Source organism: Bos taurus, chromosome 2 (genome assembly GCF_002263795.3).
Source record: "Bos taurus isolate L1 Dominette 01449 registration number 42190680 breed Hereford chromosome 2, ARS-UCD2.0, whole genome shotgun sequence".
NCBI classification, from domain to species: domain Eukaryota; kingdom Metazoa; phylum Chordata; class Mammalia; order Artiodactyla; family Bovidae; genus Bos; species Bos taurus.
The window spans coordinates 19339414-19366862 of record NC_037329.1 but is presented as its reverse complement, the minus strand read 5'-3'; the positions used below and the strand labels follow the sequence as shown (position 1 = coordinate 19366862).

Here is a 27449-nt window from a genome sequence, read left to right as displayed (position 1 = left end):
AAAAAAGTTTTTAAAATCTTAACAGTTAAATTTATTTCAAAATTGGATTTTCCTTAGCGTAGGAAACTTATCTTTAGGAGACCTGAGTATGCTCCTCTGACTTCTGTCTTTCCTGTGACAAAAAGGGGAAGGACTTTGCTCCCTTAAATTTTTGAATGGAAGGCTCAGTTTGAATGATCATGACTCTTGTTCATTCTTGAAGGAATAAACATAAAAGTTTAAGAGAATTTCTGACTTGAAGTGTGCTGATAAACCAGCAATTGTTAGAATTTTTGAAACTTACGTGAAAACTTAATATTGTATTCCATTCTTGTTTTCTAGGGTTGTAGATCTCTGTAGAAATGTAAAAGAAAGAATAACAAGGGAATGCAAAGAGAAGGGTGTTCAGTTTGCTCCTCTTTCTACATGCAGGTGAGTTTTTTTTTGTTGTTGTTCTTGTAGTTCTTATTCTGAAAAAACTTTTTAAAATTAATGGAAAAGTGTAATTTGTGAGCTGAGGAAAAGCTTCAGTCTGTTCCACTTAGCAGGCTTTCCTAAACTTCACTTGCTGTGTTAGTGACTTATTAGGACTGTGCAACTAAACTAGGATTTTTACAGTGGTCCTGAGCCCAACAGAAGTAGAACACCGTTCCACAAGTGAGCCTTCTGCCCTGTCTGGACAGCACGATGATAAAGATAAAGAGTCAAATGTCTGAACTCTTGGACCTCTTCATTCACTGAAACTATAAATTTCATAGGTAGTCAGGAAACTGTAAATTACAAACACATTCAATATAGCTCTTTCTTTAATAGAGAAAAAGCATTTTAACCACTTTGTCAGTTGTTGAATAAATCATTGGGTATGGACTATAGGAATGAGTGGAGCCAGAAGATCCAAATGAAGATTAACTCATTGCTTTCTAATAGATCTTTCTGTGATAAGGGAAATGTTCTGTATCTGTCCTATCCAGTATAGTAGCCACAAGCCACATGTGGCTGTTGAGTTGTTGCAGTGTGGCTGATGTGACTGTGGACCTGAATTTTAAACTTCATTAATTCAAATAATTTAAATTTACAGTGCCACATATGGCTAATGTCTTCCACATGGGACAGTTACGATCCATATTGGATCACAGTTAACTAATAATTTTGTCCTCTTGGTTAAATAGCAGCAGACCCAAAGGATGTTTTCTTGAGAAGGGGCACTTTGTGTCCAATCTTTTGATACTAATTTTCTCTGTGAACTCACAGAATAAGGCCTGACTGTCTAGTCTGTCAGGCCACATATTATAAAACTGAGAACAAATCAGACCCACTAATCCAAAAGTCATTTATTAATAGTAAAACTTAAAGCATTTAAAATAATAGGGTGTATTCTTGTCAGGTTGAGAATTTTTTATTCTGTTATGTCAAGCCTCAGCTTAACAGATATCCTTTGTTCCTTCTTCTGCCCTTCTTCCCTGTTCAGCATCTCTTGACATCTCCCCTTCCATTATGAGACTACCATTGCGATGAACTACTACTTACTGAAAGTGACTGGGAAGTAAAATATTCTGTCTTTAGGACACCTTCTATAACAACACTTACATCTAGATTCTTTAAATGGTACTCATAAGGCCTAAGGATCTTCATTATGTATTGTACTGCAGGTGGATAGAATTGTTATATATGTATTCTGAATTGATCATATGTCATTTATTATGTGGCTTTTTTTTTAAGGATTTTCTGATAAAAGCCAAATGCTTTAGCTTCTATGATTATCTTATAAAACCAAAGTTTAGAATGTGCAAAGTCTAAGTTAATTGAGTGTTTTACTAAATAGGAGTTTTAAATATAGTTTTAATAGCACATACTTGATTAAACTAACATTTAAGTAGAGTTTAATTTTAGTTGAGTTTGATTTGGGCTGATTAACAGTGGCTAAGGAGATTATTTTGTGTTGAGTGTAAATGCTTGAATGTGTGAGATGAACTTTTTAAATCATTTTTTAAAAAGCTATTCTGAAATTAATTTAAATAGTTGTAGATTTCATTGAAATCAAAGATTCTAAGGAAAAGAATTCAGCTGTAGCATGCATTTACTGATTTTACTTCATTTCTGTCTTTTAAAAATTATTTTGTGTATTGGAATTCTAATCCTAAATTTTCTGAACAAATTTTGTAGGAAGAAATTACTAGCCAGTGAGTCTAACATAAGTACAGTACTTTGAAAAGTATATAGCGCACTTTTTTTTTTTTTTTTAAGAAATTAAAAAATAATATAACAACTTTGGCAGCAACACTATCTCTTGTTCAGATGATTTTGGAAGACATTAGTATTTAAGTGTCTTAAGTGATAGAACTGAGCTGTTAATAGGTTTTAGTTCTAAGTCATTTTCTGAAATGGTCCCAAATTAAGGGTTTTCAAAAAATGTTGTCATTTCTACTTTGTTTGAGATTCTCATCAATCAAGCTTTACTGTAATTTTAGAAGCCTGCCTCTCTATTGAAAACTGAATTGTGTACTATAGATCTTGGGTTTGTGGGAAGGTGGCAGTGTTCTACTAATATTAATTATATTTTCTGTTTATTGATGTTGATGATTCTCATGTGAGTGATACATATTTTCTAATTGCTATAAACTCATTTCATTCTATATTCTTTAAATGTGGTCATCTGTAGTGATAGTGCCCTTGTAGTTAACGTAGTTCTCCAGCTTGTCTTAAACTTTGTAAATCTGGTACTTAAAATGTGAACATTCAAGGGATCTTTTTTATGGGTGTGAATTAACACTAGAAGAAAAACACAGCTGGCAAATTGACAGTAGCATTGTTAAACAGTACATTTCTTCTGTTTTCAGGCACCTAACATTTGGCCTAAAAGGCCATTAAATTTTTAGATTAGATTCTGTTTGTATTGTGTAGTAAAAAAGAGTATTTCCTCTATATTTGCTCCTTCTGTTGAATTAAATTCTTTGTGGGAACCTCTGTAAATTGCTTTCAGAGATCTGACTATGATTACCTTAGCTCCCTTTTAAATGTTTCACCTAATTGCATTTTTAAAGCCCAAATATATATCATGTATATGATTTATTAATCTAACATTCTTGATATCTTTTGCAAACACACATACAGCATCCTCAAATATGGGACCTAGAGTATAAACCCTTCAGAGACACTGTCTTAAGGCTTTGTGTCATTCAATTTGTTTTCAAAGTCATTACTAATTTATTAATGTGAACTTGGCAAAGATGCTGTATTTTACCCAATCATTTTTGGTATTTGAACATTTTTCTTGTTTTCTAGTTTTAAGTTCTCAAATTTATTTGTCTTAACTTTGAGGAAGTTCAGAAGGCTTTTAAGGGATCACCAAGTTCCATGAGGTCTGTTTTGGAGCTGTCTTTAACTGCAATATACTTTGTAAAAAAAAAAAAAAATTCCTTTCTGAGGAAGTGGAATTTTTGTTTATTTCAGGCCAATTGGAGAAATATTTATATCATCTTAAAATTTTAAAACTTTTTGGGATAACAGTACAGACTTACCAAAAAAAGTTATGAAAATAGTACAAATAGTTCATTGGTATCCTTTATCTAGCAAATCTGTTTATCTGTTTTCCTTCCTGTGGAGTAGGAGGGTAGGTAGAGAATGAGATTATGGATTAAGCAAATCATTCAGAGATACTGCCTCTAAGTTTCTAGATACTGAATCTGGTTTCACTTAAAGCCTTGTGGGGGGTTTTTGTCTGTTTGTTTTTTAGGGTGACACAGACTTACGACGCAGGTGCGTGTATCTATTTCTACTTTGCCTTTAACTACAGGGGAATCAGTGATCCACTGACTGTGTTTGAACAAACAGAGGTAATTTTGTGTACATGAATATAGCTCTTATATTCTTTTATTAATTTAAATAAACTTTACTGTCAACTTAAGGATTTTAGTTTGACTCTGTTTAATAACTTGTGGTTTACCTTGGTGATAGCCCATAGAAATGAAAAATGTAAATTTTGCACTGGGTTGAATGCTGAATTAGAAGTCTAAAATGTATATTCCCTACACATACTGTAATCAGTATTCTAAAATTAACATTCTGTGGCCTGTGATTCTTTCATTATTACTTATATAATACCTGATTAAATTAAATAAGACTATGAAAGTGAAAGTGAAGTCTCTCAGTCGTGTCCGACTCTTTTCGACTCCATGGACTGCAGCCTACCAGGCTCCTCTGTCTGTGGGATTTTCCAGGCAAGAATACTGGAACGGGTTGCCATTTCCTTCTCCAGCAGATCTTCCCAATCCAGGGATTGAACCCAGATTTCCCACATTGTAGGCAAAGCTTTACTGTCTGAGCTACCAGGGAAGTCCGATAAAGACTATAGGGATCGTTGATATCGCTCTGGCAGCCCACCCAGCTCTAGATGGTGACTGCTCTAAAACTGCACAGTTTTAGAGGTCAGCAGCTCTAAAACTCTTAGTCGATGTTGCTATAATTACAGTTTATATTTTAACTGATTTTAATTAAAAAATTAAAGTTATACGTCGGGCTTTAAGGTTCATTTGCTAGCAGTTTCTATTACATTTCTTAAATAGCCTCAAGCTTCTGATTGTTGTCAAGCCTTCTCTTTGATAATCAAGGTTTCTCATGACAAGAATGCCTAGAGTGGAAGAAACAGACTAGAGTGTGGAGGAAGTCGGGGGAGACTGGGCTTGTTAACACCTCAGGCGTCCTCATGTCAACTCTGTATCCTGCCTGCCAAAGGTAGCACCACAAGATGATTTTCAGTGGCACACTGTTAGACCCAAACCACAGACAGGGTTTGGTTGGCTCTCTCTGAGGCCTCCTTTTTTAAAAACCGAAACAAAAAACAGCTTTTCTGAGGTGTAATTGAAATATAGTAAACAGCCTAAAGTGAAGTTGCTCAGTCATGTCTGACTCTTTGCGACCCCATGGACTGTAGCCTATCAGGCTCTTCCATCCATGGGATTTTCCAGGCAAGAGTGCTGGAGTGGATTGCCATTGCCTTCTCCAAAACAGCCTATGAAGTGTGCAGTTTCATGGGTTTTGACATAGGTATGCACCTATGAAATCACCCCCAATCAAAATAATGAGCATATCCATCATCCTCAAAAGTTCGAATCCTCTCCTATCCCTTTAGCCTTTTCAGTTCAGTTCAGTTCAGTTCAGTCGCTTAGTCGTGTCCGACTCTTTGCGACCCCATGAATCACAGCACGCCAGGCCTCCCTGTCCATCACAAACTCCCGGAGTTCACTCAGACTCAAGTCCATCGAGTCAGTGATGCCATCCAGCCATCTCATCCTCTGGCGTCCCCTTCTCCTCCCGCCCCCAATCCCTCCCAGCATCAGAGTCTTTTCCAGTGAGTCAACCCTTCGCATGAGGTGGGCAAAGGACTGGAGTTTCAACTTCAGCATCATTCCTTCCAAAGAAATCCCAGGGCTGATCTCCTTCAGAATGGACTGGTTGGATCTCCTTGCAGTCCAAGGGACTCTCAAGAGTCTTCTCCAACACCACAGTTCAAAAGCATCAATTCTTCGGTGCTCAGCCTTCTTCACAGTCCAACTCTCGCATCCATACATGACCACAGGAAAAACCATAGCCTTGAGCCTTTTAGTGTCTTCGTATTGCCCTCTGGCTACTCAGAGTCCTCTTCCCAATACTATTAATACTATAGAAGTGAAAGTATTCTTTCTTTCCCAAGCCAGTCATTCTCTAAGTGCTCCTGGTTTCAAGTAATTATTGCTTTACTTAAAATAATTTGTTAGAAGATACAGTCTCTTAGAGTAGGGCAAACATAGGTATGATTCATTTGAAAAACCCTAAATCCTAAGTGATGAGGGTTCTTATATGTTGCTTCTCAATGAGATGTCAGTCCTGAAGGGAAGGCTTCCTCTACTGTGGCCTAACTCTGATGGTTTATATACATCCAGGTAATTCTGAGAGGTACGAGGCACTGTAGGGATTTTACCTCATATCTGCCACACATTCATGAGTAATTGAGTGTAGTTCCAGTTACTGTAACCCTTTTTTCACCCTGTACTTCAGCCATTCTGTATTTTGCTTTAAGTCTTTATCTTTCTAACCTTCCTGCTTTATAAGGAGACTAGTTAGAGCCTAACATGTTAGGAGGATAAAACAAAGGTCCACATGCTGCCGCCCCCGCCCCCCACTTCCTGCACACACACATTTATATATCCAGAAGCCTGGCAAGTTATTTGTCCCAAAGCAAGGACTTCCCAGGTGGTGCTAGTGGTAAAGAATCCGCCTGCCAGTGTAGGAGACACAGGAGGTATGGGTTCAATCCCAAGGTCGGGAAGATTCCCTGGAGGAGGACATGGCAGCCCCCTCCAGTGTTTTTGCCTGGAGAATCCCATGGAAAGAGGAGCCTGGTGAGCTACAGTCCATGGGGTCTCAAAGAGTCGGAGACAGCTGAGCCACTGAGCACACCTTGACCTAACAGATGTTCTCCATCAGAGTTTTTATCATTAATCCCTGATAGTTTTGTAAGTAATCTTGAGTCTGTGTACACTGTATGATATTAGGTGAATAATTTAACCACCTAAGCTTTGTTTTCTTTATCTGTGAAATAGGAATAAAAGTAATTATTCCATATGGCTTTAGTGAAAATAAATGAATTATTGCAGGTAAATTGCTTTTTACTTTTCTGGACATACCATAAGCAGTCAATAAATGTTTGTTGGTATTGTGAGATGTTTACTTCAGAGTAGGGCCTGACTCCTTACAAAACTTTTTAAAATTGTTTTTAATCATTTAGTGCTGCTGAATTCATCATTTTGCCTCTTTTTCTTTTCTAGAGTCTTAAAGTAACAATTGTAGAATTTGTGACTATTCACTAGAAAAAAACTTACAAAGCTAGGTTGCATATTTTAGTTGCTTTTTAAAATACAGTTAATCTAGTAGAAAGACTCTTGAGAGTCCCTTGGACTGCAAGGAAATGCAACCAGTCCATTCTAAAGGAGATCAGTCCTGGGTGTTCTCTGGAAGGACTGATGCTAAAGCTGTAACTCCAGTACTTTGGCCACCTCATGCGAAGAGTTGACTCATTGGAAAAGACCCTGATGCTGGGAGGGATTGAGGGCAGGAGGAGAAGGGGACGACACAGGATGAGATGGCTGAATGGCATCACCGACTCGATGCACATGAGTCTGAGTGAATTCCGGGAGTTGGTGACAGACAGGGAGGCCTGGCGTGCTGTGATTCATGGGGTCGCAAAGAGTCAGACACGACTGAGTGAACTGAATAGAAAAGAAAATTAGACTTCCCGTTTACTATTTAACCCAGAACGTTTGTGCTTCCTTCGAGAGTTGAGTCTTACTCTTTCACTTCAAAGTGATCTATTTGTTGTTTTGTTTCCAAATACAGGCAGCTGCTAGAGAAGAAATCCTCGCTAATGGAGGGAGCCTGTCACATCACCATGGAGGTATTCTTTTTTGAGGGGTAGAATTTCTAATATTCTTACTGTTTAAAATATTTGGTTTGATAAAATGCTGGGACTATGAGGAATTTGCTAACACTAGAGATCTCATCTTGGAAGTTTTTGTGTCTGTCACTGAGGTCACCTGTGTTGTGGTAGTAACCAGCTGAAGCTTGATTTGACAAGCCTGTCTGTGTAACAGGACCTGGTCATTCTTCTGAGTTCTTAGGAACTTAATGTTACCCAGGATAGCCCAGCCAGCCTGGAAGGTATTTGACCATTATAGCCAAAGTTCTTAAGGGGGAAGAAACCTGCATAACTGTTTTTCAGCCAGTATTGGAATGTAGCTGAACGTCAGTTGTATCATATACTGAAGAGCTGTTCTGCCACTCAAATTCAGCAGATTAATCAAGACAGGATATGAAAAAAATCTTTTTTCAATATTTTAATTCTGTTATAGTATTCCTTTTTGATCATTATAATATTAAGTTACTGGAGAGTTGATCATATCACCAATAAAAATAATGATATGTCTGTCTATGTTACTAGCAGTGTTTTTAATATATAAATTAGTGCCTAGAAAAATAGATATGTGTAGTTTTCTTAGGGAAATGCATGAAGATAAATGACCACTGATTTGAAAAATTCAACTCCTACTCTGGATTCTCCGTATCCCTCTTTTCCTGTTTGATTTTCCATCATAGCGCTTAGCATTGTCTAACATTATAGTTAGCTATCTCCTTCTACTGGAAAGTAGGATCCTCAGTAGGGACTCCTGTTTCATTCCTCCCAGCACCAGAATAGTATTGGCCCCAGCCAGCTCTCCTTACATGTGTGTAAGAAGAGTGAAAGAATTTTGGTAGAAAACATAGTGAGCTCTGGAGAATCTGTATTCAGCCAGGCCTGAAGAAGATTGCTAATGTGGATGAATGAAGTAGAAAAATAGTTCCCAGCATCACTGTATCGATTTACTCTATTATATTCCCCCTACTTTTTCTTACTCTTCACAAATAAATTTCTAACGTAGCTGACTGATAAGCATTAAAGTGAATGAATTGTTCTTGCCCTTCTCTTCCTATTTATTACCTTTTGGTAATGAGATGGAGATTCTAATGGAGATTTCATGTTAGAACGATGAAAATGAAGAAGGGAAGAAACTGCATATTAGAAACCTCTTAAATGGAATTAAAAGCTTTTGACTAAAGGTCTAAACCTAATTTTGGAAATGTAAACATGAGGAATTTCATAAAGGTGCTTAGATTTTTTTGTACCTTTCTTTAAAATGTTCAGGAAACTATATACAGTACTTAAATTTTTTTTTGTATTTTATTTTAGGATGCCACTATATTATTACTATGTAAGCAAAGTACATAGTAATTTTACATAGTATCATGAAGTATGTTCTTAATTCTAAATTGATTGAATAGAGGGAGGAAGCAAAATAATTTAGCTATAATTACTTATTTAAAGAAAATTTTTTTTTCCTTTCCAGAGCCAACAGTTTTGCCTTTTGGTAGATGTCAGCAGCCAACAAGTGTACTTTTTCCTTTAAGATAAGAAACTGTAGGATCCTTGTTTGTGATAGTAAATATGAGAGAGGTATAATTCTACAAGAGGGTGAAAATAGCCAAATCTTGTACTGAATAGAAAGAAATAGAGGCTTAATTGTTAGATAATCAGGTTAGGTGAACTAATTTCCTTAATTGTGAGAGGATGGTCTCTGTTTACTCAAGTTTTACAATGCGATAAATTCTACAGAAGTTAGAAGTGACCAAATGAGCTGCAACATTGTAGAGGCCAAACCAATGTTTTTTTTCTCTCACCTATGACACTTTATGCCTTTAGGATCTATGAGGATATTCAGGTCCAGCCAGTGGTGTCTCTATATGAAATGCTGAAAGCCTAATATGGTGGAACGGCTGTCAGTACTTACTCAGATACCCACTAGACGCTGAGAGTTTCTTAGTAGGCTTTAACAGAACCTATGTAAACGTACTTGAAAGAAAAAGAAAATACACACAAATTTAAAATAGTAAAGAGTTAAATAATTCTAGTATAAATTTATTTGAGACAGACTTTATTATTTGTCTAAAGCTATGGTTAATAATTTGTTTATTATTAGTTTATTATATTTATTATTAATTATTGATAATCTGTTATTTAGTCAATGAACACAAATAGAAATTAATTTAAAAGTAGTTGGAAAGATGTAAACGTTAACTAACCAGAAGAACATGATCATTCAATTCTTGATTCCAGAGCAAAAAATATAAATAGCTCCTGGGATATTTTTGATACCAGATATGCCTAATGCTTTTTAACATCGTTGTATCGTTATAAACATTACTTGTCCACGAGACAGTAAGATTTCAAAGAATGGTACTCTTTCTCTTGAAGGATCTTATAGTTCCATAAAGTAAAATATAATAGCATTTCAAAACGCCGCTGATCAAAACTAGTAGGATTATGATATCATCATATTTTAACCAAGATAAGAGTTCCCCTCTTCTTTGAAAAGCACTTAGAAGGTGACTTTAATAAACATGTAAATGCTGTAGATGTTAAAACATCAAAGGGGAGGGAGATGAAATAGGGAAAGGAATTAACGTTTGTAAAGCATTTGCTAGGTGCTCTGCTTGACAGTCTCTTTTAATCCTGATCAGAATGCTGTGGAATAGATACTGTTCTTGTCTTTCAGATGAAGAAATACTAAGGCTCTGAATGTACAGTAGCTTACTCCAACGTATGAGCAATAATTGTTAGAATTTGAATTTGAACTCAGGGCCTCCTATGTCAGTGTCCTTGTCCTCTGACTTAAGAACCCAAAATAGTGAAAATAGGTCAAAAGCTAAAAAAATTTAAATTGAACGCCTTTGAAAAGAAGCACTTGATTTTAAGAGTGTATGAGAAATACTAAACATCACTGTTTCTCTTTTAAAATAAAATAATAGCTCTGTTTAATTTTGACCCTAAGTTTAGTTGCTGTCCTGCTTTAGATGTTAAACCAGGAATGAATTAATATTTTAATTTCCTTATCATAAATTTTGCATTATTTTCTAAGTTCTTGCACATAAGTCAGTTTGACTTTCTGGTGGTTTTTGTAATTCCTGACTAACGTTTCTAACATTGTCAGTAGCAGGTAATAAAACAAATGCAGGTCAGATCATGTTACAGTAAAGCTCCTGTATAATTTATGTGCATTTTCGGGTTCTAGGTGTATAAGCCTTTATTTGTTGAAGACTCCAAGGTCAATGAAATAGTTTAATTATAGAAATTATTATCTTGAACTTGAATGTAGCAAGGTTCGATTGCATATTAATTTATTGAGAGGTTCTGCTTCATTTAAATAAGGAATCTTTTATTTCTATCACATTTCTCATTTTTTTTTTTCATACAGTCAGAAATATGACTGTGTGGAAACAAATGCTAAACCCCTTTGATTCCTCTATGGCTTAGAAAAAGAAACTAAGTAAGCCTGAACACAGAATATCTTTCATGTGTCCAGGTAAAAAGATGCTTTCCCTTTGCTACCTTGCCTTTTTTAATACTTTTTAAACACGGGCGTGCTCCAGAGTTCAGCCCAGAGCCAGTTTCTTCCTCCGTGTTCCCCTCACTCCCTCAGTGATTACTTCAGTCCCAGGACTGAAAACACTGTCCTTATGCTGATAACTCCCAATACCAGAAGGCATCACCAAAACCACCCTCATTAAATCACTATTTTTTTCCTTCTGGGACAACTGCAGTAGGCTCTTTACTGGTCTGTCTGCCTCTACGCCTGTTGCTCTGCCGGTATTTCTCTTGCTGTCCAGGTAATCTTTTTTAAACTCATTGTTTTCTTCTCATATTCAAAATAAAACCCAGTGTCCGTATCGGGTTCTTCAAGGGTATACATTGTGTGTTTATCTCTGTCTCTTCTTCTCTTCCTTTTCCCCTATGGCTTTCTTGCTGTTTCTCAGACCTCTCAACCCCTTCCTCTTCAAAGTCCTTTGCTATTTGTTCCATCTCTTTCTGATGGTCTTTCTCTTGTGCCCCCTCCCCCAGATATTTGCATGGTTCACTTTCCCCATCATTTAGATCTCTGATAAAAATGTCACTTTCTTAGAGGCATCTTCCCTATTCTCTTGTAGTTTATGCGTTTCCGTAAACTATTTCCATAAACCATTTGAGTAAGTTCAATGGGGTTACTGACTGTATCTTGTCTGTCACTGTTCCCGAGCCCCTAGAAAAGTGACTGACTATTCTACATAGAAGTAGGTAATCAATGAATATGTTATGTGACTAGTTAAGTGTCTAAGTGCTCACAGAATTTTGGGCAGTTTTGCAGATTCTCAAACATCTGAATTTTTCATTAACATGAATGGCATTAATCTCCTTGCTAATTTAGCTTCAAATGCTTAATAAGCAGGCCTTATTTGGATATAGAGTCATGCTTAATCACAGAAAGGCTCAGTTTATTCTGTAACATTATTTCTGAGAATGTGTATTAGCAGAGTCAGTTATTTAGTGGAAAAGTAGGGTAAAATAATATGCATTTCTCTATAACTGCCCAACCAGCCATTTTAGTTTCCTTTCTTAGATGGATTATGTATGTAAGATTCCATTTAAACTTTGTCTTAAAGCAAATATAAGTTTGAAAGGCTTACAGACAGAGGAGAAAGAACATAGACTTCAGAATCAAATCTGTATTTGACTTTTGGCTCTGTACTTAGCTAGCTGTATCACCTTAGAGAATAAATTCTCTGAACTGCAGTTTTCTCATCTGCAAAATGGGAATAGTACCTACCTCGGATTATTATAAGACTTAAGTGTGATAATGTATGTAAACATCAACGTGTCTTGCATATATAGTAGGTGCTTAAAAAACAATAAACCTTTTAAAAACATAAAAGAAGTAGACAGCACCAAGTGAAACTCTGGTTTGTATACTTAAACCTCTACTGTAACCATTGAAAAAAGGGTTACAGTTTGAAAAAGACCCTTATCAAGGAGTAAGATTGAACAGTTATTTTAATGTTTTCATCTATAACCTATGGTTAGTCTTACTCTATAGGAGGTTCTGTTACCATCTGTATGAAAGCAATAAATTTTCTTCACACTATTGGCTGCAAAATTTGCTATAAAAATGTCTATTTTCATAAATGCTTCTGTGCTTAAAGTTAATCATCTCATTTGTACATTTCAAATATCCCATGCTATTCAGTATAGTTTCCTAGTTTCATTTCAAGCAGAAATCTTTCCATATAAATTTTAAATAGAGTGGGTTTAATTATCCTTCTAAAGTTAATAATAGAGTTCTTGAAAGATCGCTTTTTATATGTGTAGGAAAGGTTTTCCTTAATATGTATCCTGAACTTAAAACTCAAGGCAGCCTCATAGTAGCATCTTTAGTTACTGACCTTCAGGCAGTGTCATGACATTCTCAGTAACATTTTTGAGTTCAAGAATAGAAGGGCTGGGGGTTGGGAGAATATTGATGCAATTTCTCTTAGAGAGTTTGGCCTGTAATTGTGATTAATAACAGTCGCTTTCCCTATCTGGAAACAGACAGGCTGGTTTGTCTGCCTACAATCATGCTGTGATAAATGGAGCTATTTTAACTCTGGTTTTGTGTATCAAAGAAAACAGATGTAGTCTGGAACTGGAGGCTATAGGAAATACAAAGCCTGCTTAACTTAATCTTCATAGCGCTTGTTTTTGTAACGGACGAGCTGGTCAGTTTAAACAACAGTGTTTATGTCAGCCATATATTTAATTTCAATTTATGACTTAAGTTTTTAAGTTGTTCATTTGCTAAAATTATACCTAAGTCCTTGTCAGGAAACAAAAAAAAATCTTGATTAAATGTAACCAGTCTTAGTTTAAATATTGAGTCTTTACCTAACCAAACTTATTTCCTATTATTCAGAGAATAATTATGGGGTAGCTGCTCATAGCAGTTTTTGTGGTCTTGACATAATCCAGTAGTGTCACAAACTTTAAAAGTAAAGAGACTACTCAAAGTAATGAGCAAAAGATCAGTTTTGTTAAAAACCTATACTGTGAAATAAAAGACATGCAGATTGTCAAGGTGAATATCACTATTTATAGATGACATGATTGTCTTTGTAGAAAATGCAAAAAAAAAAAAAATATACAAAAACAAAATCAGCAAGATTGCAGAATATAAGAGCCCCCACCAAGATCAGTTCCATTTTTGTATATTAACAACAGGCATATAGAAACTGCGATTTAGAATGTAGTATCATTTACATTTGCTCCAAAGAAGGCATTTAAATCTAATAAAATATGTATATGCTTATGCATAAATCTAACAATATATATACTGGATCTATGTTCTGAAAATTTCAGAATGCTGATGAAAAAATGAAAGACCTAAATAAATGGGGAGATATGTTCATGGACTGGTACAACACTGGACATGGAGTCAACATGTCAGTTCTCCCTAGAGTGATCTACCCATTTAATACAGTTCCTATCAAAAATTTGCAAATATTTTTAGTAGATATGAAAGAGATTATTCTAAAATTTATATGTTAAGGTAAAGGAAATAAGTAGATGAAAAAAGAACAGCAAGGTCATAGGAATCAATTTATCAGATTTCAAGACTTATAGTCATCAAGACTGTGGTATTGGAGGAGTACTGATCCATACAACAAAGTAGAGAACTGAGAAATAGACCCACATGAATGTGTCCAACCAGTTTTGACAAAGATATAGCAACCAGTGAAGGAAGTATATAGCTTTTTCAACAAATAGTGCTGGAACAATTGGATGGAAATTCATAGGTTAAAAAAAAACCCTTGACCTGAACCTCACACTTTATACTAAAATTGACTCAACATAGATAATAGACTTAAATGTAAAACATAAAATAACAAAACTTCTAGAAAAAACAAAAAGCAAGAGAAAATATTCAAGATCTAAAGTTTGGCAAAGAGTTCTTAGACTGTTCACAAAAAGTACAGTCCATTAAAGGAAAATTTGATAAATTGGATATTGTCAAAATTAAAAATGTTTGCTCTGTGAAGGACTCTGTTAAGTGGATGAAAAGTTAGGCTTTTCATATGTGCAAACCACATATCCAGCAAAAGATCTATGTCTATAAAATATAAAGAACTCTTAAAACTCAATAGTAAAATGCAAACAATTCAATTAGAAAATGGGCAGAAGACATGAAGAATCATTTCCCTGAAGAGGATGCACAGATGACAAATAATTACATGAATAGATGTTCAACATCAGTAACCATTGTTGTTGTTTAGTTGCTAAATCATGTCCAACTCTTTGCAACCCCATGGAATAGAGCCTGACAGGCTCCTCCTGTCTGTGGAATTTTCCAGGCAAGAATACTAGAATGGGTTGCCATTTCCTTCTTCAGGGAATCATCCTGACCCAAGGACCAAACCCATCTCCTGCGCTGGCAGACGGATTCTTTACCATTGAGCCACAAGGGAAACAATAACTATTATGGAAATGCAAATTAAAACCACAAGAGAAACCACTATACACTGATCAGAAAGCTAAAATTAGAAAATAGTGGCAGTGTCAAATGCTGGCAAGGATGTAAAGAAACTAGATAAATCATGTATTACTGTTTGGAATGTAGGGTAGTAACATCATTACATAAAAACAGTTTGCAGTTTCTTATAAAAATCAAACTTGTAACTACCATTCAACCCAACAGTTATGCTCTTGGATGCTTATACCACAGAACTGAAAACTTAAGTTCATGCATAAACCTGTACATGTACATTTACAGCAGATTTACTCATGGTAGTCCCAAACTCGAATCAGCTCAGATGTCCTTCACGATTAAATGGCTAATCAAACTATGGTATATGTGTACCATGGAGTACGATTCAGCAGTAGGAGAAAACAAACCATAAACACATGCAGCAGCTTGGATGAATCTCCAGGAGATTACCCTGACTGAAACAAAGCCAGTCCCCCAAAATTGCATACTGTGTGATAGTGTTTCTATAACATTTTTGAAATAGTGAAATTAGAGAAATAGAGAACACATTAGTGGTTTCCATGAGTTGCTGTAGGACAGGGGTGACTATAAATAGGCAACACAGGGCTCCTTGTGGGGATGTAGATGTTCTGGATCTCGACTATATCAGTGTCAATATGCTGGTTGTGATTTTGGGCTTTTGATAGCTATCAGATGAGTATACCCTTTCCAGTATCAAATCTTTATCAGATTACCATAAGATTGCAGAAGTTTGTTTTGCTCTTTCTTTTTTGTGATTTGCTTTTTCTCACAAAACTTAAAAGTGGAATATAATATTTTTCCACTGAAGCAGTGTTGTAAATAGTGAGATTCTAAGACCAGACTGTAAAAGCCAATTTAATTTCATGATGTAGTTGAACATTTAACTACTTAACTATTTCAACCATGTCACAGTACAGACAGATTTGAGAGCTGACAAAATCTATTGTAAGAATGTATTGATCCTCACATCTTCCTCCCCATGCAGGCTACAGAGGCGCAGTCCCAGGCAGAGGGCAGGGACAGCATCGTGTTTGTCACCTCTTACCTAGTGCTATATATATACCTGTAGTAGCTTCCAGCTTCAGGTGTATTTTCTCAGCCACGAGGAAAGAATAGGTAGCTTGGATAATAACCATTTCTCTTTGGACCTCTAAAGGAACTCTTTATCCTTAGCAGTTTTATGACCAAGACTCTTTTAAGTGGGCTTCCTTGGTGGTTCAGAAGGTAAAGAATCTGCCTGCAGTGCAGGAGACCTGGGTTCGATCCCTGGGTTGGGAAGATCCCCTGGAGGAGGGTATGGCAACCCACTCTAGTATTCTTGCCTGGAGAATTCCAATGGACAGAGGAACCTGGCGGGCTACAGTCCGTGGGGTCGCTAAGGGTCGGACATGACTGAGCGACTAAATACAGCACACAGCACAGTACTCTTTTAAGTACTAGATGTTTGTTAATCTCAGAATACCTCTACTATATTATTACATTGTTATAGACTCATTAGCTTTTCGTAGCTATTTTTTCAGGTGATTAGCAGAATCCTAATAGGTATTTTCAAGTGTAAGATCTGTTAAAAGTGACTTTGCTGCTGCTGCTAAGTCGCTTCAGTTGTGTCTGACTCTGTGCGACCCCAGAGACAGCAGCCCACCAGCCTCCCCTGTCCCTGGGATTCTCCAGGCAAGAACACTGGAGTGGGTTGCCGTTTCCTTCTCCAATGCAGGAAAGTGAAAAGTGAAAGTGAAGTCGCTCAGCTGTGTCCGACTCTTAGCCACCCCATGGACTGTGGCCCACCAGGCTCCTCCGTCCATGGGATTTTCCAGGCGAGAGTGCTGGAGTGGGGTGCCATTGCCTTCTCCGAAAAGTGACTTTAGATAAAGTTAATTTTTAATAATCTGTGTTGTCTAACACAAAAACTACTAGGGCATTTGTGGCTATTTAAATTTAAATTAAAATGAAATAAAATTAAAACTTTATTTCCTCATTTGCAATAGCCACCTTTCAAGTGCTTAATATCCACATGTGACTAGGAGCCACTGAGGTAAGCACTACAGATGTAGAACATTACTGTTTTCACAGAAAATTATATTGAGCAGTGCTGTGAAGCTTTATTTCATACATATTTTCACACATTGGCTGGGAAAATGACCCAAAAATATGACTTAAAATTTTTTTCAGTAGAAATTACATTCAGGTCTTTAGGAGTTAAGTTCTAAAATAAACTAGCATTTGTCATTAATGGCAGGTTTTCTGAGTATAACTTCTGTCTACTCTACCACTTTTTCCAGAATTTCTTTCAGTTTGGTGAAGTGAAAATCACTCAGTCGTGTCCGACTCTTTGTGACCCCATGGACTAAGTCCATGAAGTTCTCCAGCCCAGAATACTGGAGTTGGTAGCCTCACTTTAGTCAGTATCCTCAAATTTAAAACGAGGTCACCTTACAATAGCAGGAGCCATTTACTTCTAATTCAGTTGATTGTAGCAGTGAAGATATGTTTGCTTTTATGGAAATTATTTGGGCTCCTGGGAGATGGACCTTTGGAAATATATGGTCCAAAATTTCCTGATCTTGGCACTGTTGACATTTTGGCTAGATAATTCTTTGTTGTGGGGGCTGTCCTATGCATTGTAGTATGTTTAGCAGCATCCCTGGCCTCTACCCACTAGATTCTGGTAATATTGTCCAAATTACGACAACCAAAAATGTCTCTGCTGCTGCTGCTGCTGCTAAGTCGCTTCATTTGTGTCCGACTCTGTGTGACCCCATAGACAGCAGACCACCAGGCTCCCCTGTCCCTGGGGTTCTCAAGGCAAGAACACTGGAGTGGGTTGCCATTTCCTTCTCCAATGCATGAAAGTGAAAAGTGAAAGTGAAGTCGCTCAGTCATGTCTGACTCTTAGTGACCCCATAGACTGTAGCCCACCAGGCTCCTCTGTCCATGGGATTTTCCAGGCAAGAGTACTAGAATGGGGTGCCATTGCCATCTCCAAAAAATGTCTCTAGACGTTGCTAAATGTCCCTTGTGTTGCAAAATTGTCTCTATTGAGAACTGTTGATATAGTCCAAAGGCTCCTAGAGATTTGAAGGAAGAGAGTGAGGTTCTGTGACATTCCTTCTCCTGTCTTAGCTAACGTAGAAGAACTCTTGAGTATATCTAAGAAATAATGTCAGAATATAGAGAATGCAAGGCAGATGAAACCAAAGGAAAGTAAAGAAATCCAGATTGGATATTTGCATCCCTACTCTTTATCTAAAACGGCTTATAGGTAACTGTGGTTCAGTATAGTTTAACTGACATTTTTATTTTTTTATTCTTACTGTGTGGATACGCTGTATCATGGAAAGTGAAAGTGTTAGTCCTTCAGTTGTGTCCAACTCTTTGCTGCCCCATGGACTGTAGCCCACCAGGCTCCTCTGTCCATGGAATTCTCCAGGTAAGAGTACTGGAGTCCCTTCTCTAGGGGATCTTTCTGACCCAGGGATCAAAGCTGGGTCTTCCACATTGCAGGCAGATTAGATTCTTCACTGTCTCAGCCACCAGAGAAGCCCTGTATTATGGAACAGGACTACAAAAATGAATAAAACATGACCCTTCAAGGAACATGTGATGTTTTCTATCCTTTTCTGCCCTTATCATGTTATTTGGTCTGCTTACTTGCTTTCTAACTGCCACTTGGTTTACATTTTGAGCTTGTCAATCCATCTTCTGGGGACACAGAACAGAATTAACACTTGATTGTGTTCTGAAGACAGATTGAATCCAACTCTTGTGTTCCGCTTTCATCTTGGTCATTCCGATTTTCTTCCTGTTTCATAATCTCTAAAGACCTATTCAAGGATCTGTAAGATCTTAGAGCTGCTCTATAAACTGCACAGATAAAACCTTAGCATAGAGAAAAATGACATTTAAAAATATTTAATAAGAATCTTATACCAGATTTTTTAATTGCTTTGTTAAAAGTCCATGGTATCTATGAATTTTTCATCTTGATATTAGAAGTATCATTAGTAGTAGAAAAATAAATCAGATGACTTTAATAAAGAAATCAAACATGACTTTAAGTATCCACTAAACATTAAATCAGGGCTTCCCAGGTGGCTCAGTGGTAGAGAATCCACCTGCCATTGCAGGAGATGCAGGTTCTGTCTTTGGGTTGGGAAGCTCCCTGGAGGAGGAAATCGTAACCCATTTCTAAATGAAGAGCCCATTTTGTCATTTTTCTTGCCTGAAAAATCCCATGGACAGAGGATCCTGGTGGGCTACAGTCCAGAGGAACTTGGTAGGCTATAGTCCATGGGGTTACAAAGAGTCAGACATGACTGAGCATAAGCATTAAATTAGAATCGTGGATAGTCATAGTCTCATCTCATGTGTCTTTAAAAGCTGGATATTAGTATCCCTCAGTTGGAGATCTGTTACTTACTTTCAACACGTACCAAAATCCAACACATAGACACACACACGAATGCCTTATAGTACAAGCAAATGAACAACTAAGTCCTCTTTTCTACCCCACATCACTCCCTCCCAAAGAAATATCCTCATCATCAAATCACCAGATTCTCCAAAAAGCCAGAAGTTTCTTGGGGCCAGAGCTTCATCTGACAAGGGGTCAGTGTCCCTTTAGCACTAGTTCCTTACATAATCCACTAGTAGATTGGTTGGATTAATGAAATCTTATACAAAGTCAGTGCTTAGATCACTCATACAAGCGGCTAAATATAGAGTTTCTTTTTTAAATGCCCTATGCTGCTAAGTCGCTTCAGTCGTGTCCGACCCTGTGCGACCCCATAGACGGCAGCTAACCAGGCTCCCCCATCCCTGGGATTCTCCAGGCAAGAACACTGGATTGGGTTGCCATTTCCTTCTCCACTGACCTATAGAATAGTGTTAAAAAGATGCTTAAACTAGAGCTTTCAAAATACAGTTGTTAGAATAATGGTTACGTACTTTTAACTGGCTAAATTCTGATTCTAGGCTTTGGCTTCAATAATCTTCTAAAAGTTCAGCCCATTTCATAATTTTAAACATAAGTGTATAATAGATCTTTTCAACCTTGTAATCAACTCCATAATTCAAAAGTTTTTAATTTAGCTGAAAAGAATTCTGACTAGCAGACACTAGATGTGTCCCTTTTAAGATGAGATTATTTGGTAGTTTCTGCTAATTCTTTTGCCCCCTCCAAATAATTTTTGGTGGCTAGACTGGCCACCGTGTCCACACATTCCACGCACGACTCCCATTACCTGTCCCCCTTGTATACAGGTCAGTTCATTCTTTTCTGTTGATTTCCACACAAAGTATATTCTTTCTTGGAGCTGTTAACATCCAGAGGGGACTGTTGAGCCTATGATTTCAAAGATTATCCGCAAAAGCTTCTATTTTCTCTGTTCCAAAAGTATAATTATTAATATGTACTGTATATTGTGGAAAAAACACAAAATATTTATTTTATTCTGTCTGTATTTATGAGAAATTCTTAAAAAAGTGAATTCCACTCTTCATTAAGCAGAAAAAGAATTTCCTCCCATTATTTTTCTGGACTGTTTATTATTTGGCTGGCTTATGATTTTTGTATCTTTAAAAATATATTTAAGACTCTTAAATACCTGACTTGAGCACTCTGAACATTGAATATATAGAAAAAATGTGAATTGTGGAATACAGGGTCTTTTTCTTATGTTGAGAAGTGGTGGGCTTGGCTTTTTCTAGCTCACTGTTAGCTCTCAAGCTAGGTTTATACTTCTAGAGAATCAGAACTCAAAGGGATGTATTTGAGTCAGTAGTCATGAATACCCCCACACATCAGATAATCTCGGTCTAGAAAGAGGAATAAGCTTCATGTAGTGTGAATGTACACAAGCCTTTTCATGGATAGCTATTCATTCAAGAAATGTTGAAATAGTCTTGACCGTCTATTATTTGCTGTTTTCATTCATCCATTCTCCCCTTTAGTATGGCATGTTGCATAAAGGACAGAGTGTTGTTTCTACCTTTTCTGAAAATGATTCTGTAAATGTTTAAGCAGCTACTGTATAGTTATGCACACACGTGTGTTACGTATGTCCAGATCAGTCTAACCAGCTAATTTCTAAAATTCCTAACAATGAAAATAAAGACTGTACAAATGGCATTATTATTGCTGTTGTTTAGCTCTAAAAAATGAAAGTCTTCTACTTTCAAGTGTGATCTCCCCTTTGGGATTAGGGCCTTTGATGTTTCATTGTTGTGTTTTAATTTATTTATTCATCTGAAGCAGCCAGAGAAGAAGGTTCTCTAGAATTTTATGAAGACTATTTCCCATAATCTCTTATTATAAATGCTCATTAAGCATTTCTGCTTAAGCTCTATTTTTCATTTGTACATTTATCCTGTAGTGTAGTTGACTTAAATTGTTAAGCAAAACCAAAAAAATTTCTCATCCCTTTAATTGCATAAATTGTGATTTCTGACTTCAGTATAAATTTTCTTATCACTAACAGAAGAAGCTCACAGACCTCTGCCATCAGATCATCAGGGGGTTAAATTCTTTTATCAGATATGGTTATGAGGGGCCATAGCTATGCTGCCTGTACTGCCTTTCTTTCTTTTCTACTTTCTAGTTCACTAATCAAATGTATGTTAGATTGATTATTGTAAAAGTATAAACCATAGAAAATTTGACAAGATAGATGTGTAAATTATCCTTCTGACAGAACTAATGATGCACTCCAAGCACCTTCTGTTTTCCAGCGCTTGGTGAGTGACTTCATTAAATATGCAATGGCTGTTGGGTGGCTTCTCAGATGATGGTTCAGTTCCTTGTGGAATTGCATTATTACTAGAGGTGTAAAACCAGGCAGACAAGCTAGCTGTTGGGCATCCTGCTGAGGTTCTAATGTGCTCCATCTTGTTGGAGCAGTTGTTTGCAGTCTTTTCAGGACAATTACATCCATAACCACAGGACACATTCAGTGAAACTATATTACAGATAACAGTGGAGACTGGCATTGAGTGCTTTTCACCCCACTCTCCTGAGTTGCCTCAGTGTCGGTGGCTTAAAATAATGACACTTTTACTACTCACAGAGTAGGTTTGTTTTCTTTTTAATACCCTGGAGCAAATTTGGAAATAACTGATTTGTAACTTTAAGTGTTAAAATCATCCGATATTTGAGGTGAAAAGATCCTATAGATTCTAATCCCTTTGCAGATGAGAAAACTCAGGCTGAGGCATTGTGATGAGTTGTCAGGGATAAGGACCTGGTAGGACATCTTTCAGGTGGCAGAGATTGCATGAGTAGGAATTTGTATGTTCAGCTTCTGATTTTAAAACTCTTTTAAACAGAATTTTTCTTTTGAATTTAAGATTTTTTTCTCCTGCTGTAGAGCATTTTCCCTCATCTTAATACCAGCAGTACTTTTTTATTTCCAGAAGCCAAGCAGAATATTTTGCTTTCTGAGAATGTCATGCTATTTATTATTTTAATGACGATTGTTTCCTGGAAAACTAGACAGAAAAGATGGTTTGATTTGAGCTTAAAATGGTATTTAAGATTTCCAGAAGGCAGATACTATGGTGTATCACTGCAGCCTGATAAATGGGAGTGCATTTTAGAATGACAGGCTGAATGCTTTAATGAAAGAAGCTTTCCCATTTTAGTTGGCCAATTAAATCATTGTTGATGACTTAGATCATTAATGAACATTTGTGGAAAATGACCATTTGAATTCAATTATTGCAATAATACATTTGACAAGTACTGACCACAAATAATCTAGCCATAAATAAGGTTTATCCATTTTTCCACTGAGAAGTCAGCATCTTGCTTTGCCTTTTAATGCCACAGCAAGTTGATGTTTCAGAATTCTTTTATAGATTAAGTACATATCCTTTCTTACAAAAGTTCTACTTAGAAAAGATTATATTTTTCATTGAATGACTTTTAAAATATAATTGATGCTGCTATTATATTCGTTATTCTCAGAATAAATTAGCAGGACTTAGAAAACAAGAAGGGAAACATATAGTATGTAAAATCTGATAATTACATTTAAGATGGTTTAGGTATTTGATTTATTCAGTGACTAAAAAAACCTCTAATTCTGGAAAAACAATAGGAATAAAAATAACCATTATTTGAACATGCAAATTTATTATGAAGTCACATGGAAAGAAAATGCAAATGGAAAGCTTCATAACCATATTTTTTTTCTTAAGCCCAAAGTTCAGATTTTTTCAATTTTTTAAACCAATTTTGTTCTTCTCAGAATATTTTATGGATATATATATATCTTGTCATTTTTGCTCTAGTATACCCCCCAAAAAATCATCTGGATGTGTTTTCTTTAGTTAATTTTATTTTCTCTGAAACGTTGGCATGTTTTGGTAAAGACCAGAGGTGGGTTCTTTTGAAACGCATGTTTTTCTCATTTTGTTATTTGTAAAATGGGCCATAATCTCAGTCCAAGCTTCCTCCATCTCCATTTTATAGTCTGCAGAGAAAGGAGATACTGTGGAGCACAGGCTTCCCCTGGGAATACATTGGGCTTAATGAGCTTGATAGTCTGGTGGGCTCAATAAATCAAATAAAGCAAAACATTTCTCATTTTTGAATAAAAGCATTTATCACACAGTGTTTGTTCATTCACGGTCGCAAGATTGATTGGTTTCCAGCATCATAGTGTATATTGAAGCATTTTTGATTTTGTTTTTTCAGTGGGCAAGTTACGGAAGCAGTGGCTAAAGGAAAGTATCTCTGATGTCGGCTTTGGGATGCTGAAGTCTGTCAAGGAATATGTGGACCCCAATAACATCTTTGGAAACAGAAACCTTTTATAAATCCATTACTATTGATAAGAAAAATGTCACTTTTATTTTAAGTCTTTAACTATGGTTATACCAGTAATCAAATATATCATGGACTTTTATTTCAGCTGCATTTGTTTGTTGGTTTAAAATAAGTTTGTTTCATTCTGTAGTTTGTTTTGTTTCTGCATCTATGGATTGACAGATGGTATTCCTAAATCTCTCTCATTGTAGGTGCATTAGTTTACAGCCAACTGGTTGTCATTTCAAATTTCAGTCAGGCAGCACAAGGCTGGCTCCCAGTTGTTATTTCAGAGGAGGATGCTACCAGCTGTTTTGTATTGATGTTTCTTCTTGGGGAACAAAGGCAGATTTTGGTGTCATCTATTGTTTCTCTAGCCCCCTTTTTAAAAGGTTTCTGGGAAGCAGCTATGTAGGGAAGGATTCCACTGAGGAGTTATATACATGTATTTTTTTTAAGAGTGCATTACTAGTGTGAGTAGGCCATTAAGGGAGAATACCCATCAAAGAGTATAGGCAGCCTCTTACTTAGGATGCCTCCAGTTCTGTAAGATGATTGGCCTACATTTTTCTTTGAAATTAGTGTCCAGTTATGAAACCTTAAATCATCAGGATGATTATTCTGTCAGGGGACATCTTTTGTTCTCCATATTTCTGTTTCTCCTGGGGTATGAGTTGAATTTGTATCACTGAGATAATGCATGGTTATATCCTAATTCATTCTTTATATGTTTTATAAGGAAAGCCAATGTCTCATTCATTGTATGTGAAGAAAAAGGTTTACCATGAAAGAAATGCCTTTATTCAATTTAGAGTACTGATGTTTCTCATTTCACATTCTTGTTGCTGAGATTCAGAAGAAGCTGCAATAGGAGCAGAAGAGGAAGACTCCTTACACTGAATGTCTCCAGTTCAAAGAATTGTTTGGCTAAAGAAACGCAGTCATCATTCAGCTACTGAAATATGAAAACCTCAATAGTTTTAATGAGAAAAAACTTTTTGTAAAAAAGCCCAAACAACATGAAAAATTTCCATATAAAAGTAAAGTTTCAATTTCGTTTTTAATAATGGTTTAATGCCTTTTTTGAATTACTGGTTTAACCTAAATTTTTAAAACAGTAGTTACTAATACACATGCCATAATAAAATGTTTGAAATATCATATTTCTGAAATAATAGAACATTAACCACATATAGCAAACATTTTTACATTCAAACATGCATATTAAAATAGTTACTTTGAATCACTGTCAAGGTTCATGATTCACATTTTGAGATGGATTCTTTTATTAATGCAATACCTAACTTTTGATAATTTTTTTAAAATTAATATTTGATCAGTTATGTCAGTCAAAATGCAGACGAGCCTTTAAAAGGACACACTGTCTGTCTATGTAGCAACAGCTCCAAAGTATTTTTGGGCAGTTTGATACCTTTTATATCTGGAGCAGCCTTAACCAGAAAAGCCAAAATCTAAAACTGACAAAGTGATATGTTAAGACTTCAAAATGATAAATAATTTTTAACAAAATTGGCCTCAAACTAATAAAATCTGTAAGCAAATAAAATTGAACTATTAGTTTAACAGAAACACAATATTTATGAGATGCTGCCTCTCTTCATTGGTGATTTATTTTTAATTATAAAATTTGCAGCAGGTCTTTGCTTCAAGCCCTTGATATTTGAAATAGTTGGTTACCTGATGAAGGAAGTAACACTTGCTTCTAGGGTTATAAGAATCTCAGCTTTACAAAATGCATCTATTCATGAAACTAACTTCTCTAATTGGTGATCAAAATGTAAAATTTAATACAGTACTAATATCTCACTGACGTGTATACATGTTTCTGAGTAATATTTTTACAATAAAACATAGATTCATAAGCAGATCCATTCCTTTGCACGTGATTGTTATAACATTCTTTCCCAGGGAGTTCAGGATTCAGCAACTTCAGAATTAGGAAATGTAACACCTGAAATTGTTGGTTCACTATTCTACATGAACCTTATGGAAATTAGTGATTTATGCTTTTGTTTTTCTTCTCCCATGCATGCCTGACTCCCCAACCTTGATTTTGTAGTGATGACTACATTTTGTAGTTCGAATCATTTCTACAGGGATGAGTTTGAAACACATGAACACTTGTCAGTACTGTTTCATTCTGATTTAGTAAATCAGAAAGCCTTTCCCTGCTTCCACACTCCTGCTGCTGAGAGGCACCTGAGCATATACTTAGTGTCCGCAGAGAGTTGAGTTCTTGTATACAACAGAAGCACTTAAAACCTTGCCTCCTATTTCTGAAATATCTGAAAATGGCTTCATAAAAGTTAAAGCCAGGGGATGTTGCTTATGTGAGGCTTGAATAAGTTTATTTATGTAGCCTATTTGGTTTTCAGGACTGTATAACATTGATTTGTCCTTCTAAAATTAGTCTTGTTTCTAATATTTTATTTGATAATGTCACATTTGAGTTGGCGTTTTAGTGGGAATAGGAATTGCTGCTAGTGCGAAATGGCATTGAATACTAAGGACTCAGTATGAACAAGCTTTATTGACCCTTAGAGAAATGGTTGCCTTAATGTTCGGTGCACTTTACAATGTATAAGTGAGTTTATTATACTAAGTAACATGAGCTTTTTAGTTTTAGTTAGAATTGCAAAAGCCACATGTTTATTGTGCCCAGCATTTTACCACAAAGAAAGAGGATTAAATTCTTTCCTTTGTTGAGGAATTGGGAGTTTTCTTCCTAAATAGTACTCTTACCTAAAAGCTAATTATGAAGCTGGAAGCCTTCTGGTATACATAGCTGTGTTGATGTATTTTTGGAAACCAAAAATACAATGAAGGATGAGCGTCTATCAGTTTGTGTATTAAACCAGATACAGGTGGTTACAAGAAAACCTCTTTCAGAATATCCCTTTAGTAACTGCTAAGTAAGTCCTAGCTTGCATTTTTTTAAATGACTTTTGCATGTTGACTCCAGTGATTTTCTGCTGTCATATTTTTATATTTTCTACTTCCTAGCTATAGTCGATCAGAAAAGCCCTGTGGTCCCAAGCTGAAGTCTGTAACTCAGCTGCTCCAATGGACTGAGTTTGGTTGAGCATTTATTCTATGTAAACATAGGGCACAAATATTTATTATGCATCGATGCATAAACTGCACATGTGGGTGCTCGAAGCAACCAAGGTGGAATTCTGTGGAAAGCATATCTACATTTTAGGAAGCACTAAGACAGGAGTTAAAGACAGCTTTAATAACTTTTTGTTACCACTTAATCTTTAGCAACTTTAATTTTAATTAGGGTTTAGCTCATGGTGTGTGAAAAGCCAAAAATAAGAAGTGCCAGGTTAGGACTGAAGAATCCAGAACCACCTTTGGCTTAACGAGTTCTGGAAGCTTAAAGTCTTCACATTCCCAAATGAGCCACCTGTCAATATATGTGTTTAATCCTTACTAATTTCATACACATTGATGCTAAAATCCAAGAAGTGTAAACAATTGTTTTAAACTATTGAAATACAGTGTGTGACATAAAGTATGTAAGTTACTCAGCTTTCTTCTCCCTAAGCCAACTATTTGTCTTTAGTATGAAATATAACTGTAAAAGCTACCTGTAATGTCACCAGATTATAGAAACTTATTAATAAAATGGACCTGGGTCTAAGACATTTTTTTCTTCCAGGGGAGTATGAAGGTGTTTGTTCTTCTGTTTGCACCTGGGTTTGTCTTTCAGTTTTAGTTTTTCA

The 27449-nt window shown here is 36.1% G+C and overlaps 1 protein-coding gene across 7 annotated transcripts in view; it reads left to right on the top strand.

Annotated features, from left to right (window-relative positions):
- Positions 1-27449, top strand: part of AGPS (alkylglycerone phosphate synthase) — a 139561-nt gene that overhangs the window by 101381 nt on the left and 10731 nt on the right. For 4 of the 7 annotated variants that reach the window (XR_009491137.1, XR_009491136.1, XR_009491139.1 and 1 more), the window contains exons 17-19: positions 322-411; positions 3713-3812; positions 7351-7408. Coding sequence is in view for 4 of the 7 variants with exons in the window: in XM_059876460.1 (XP_059732443.1) it covers positions 322-411; positions 3713-3812; positions 7351-7408 (248 nt within the window). In the remaining 3 variants the exon portion in view is untranslated. 7 annotated transcript variants of the gene reach the window in all.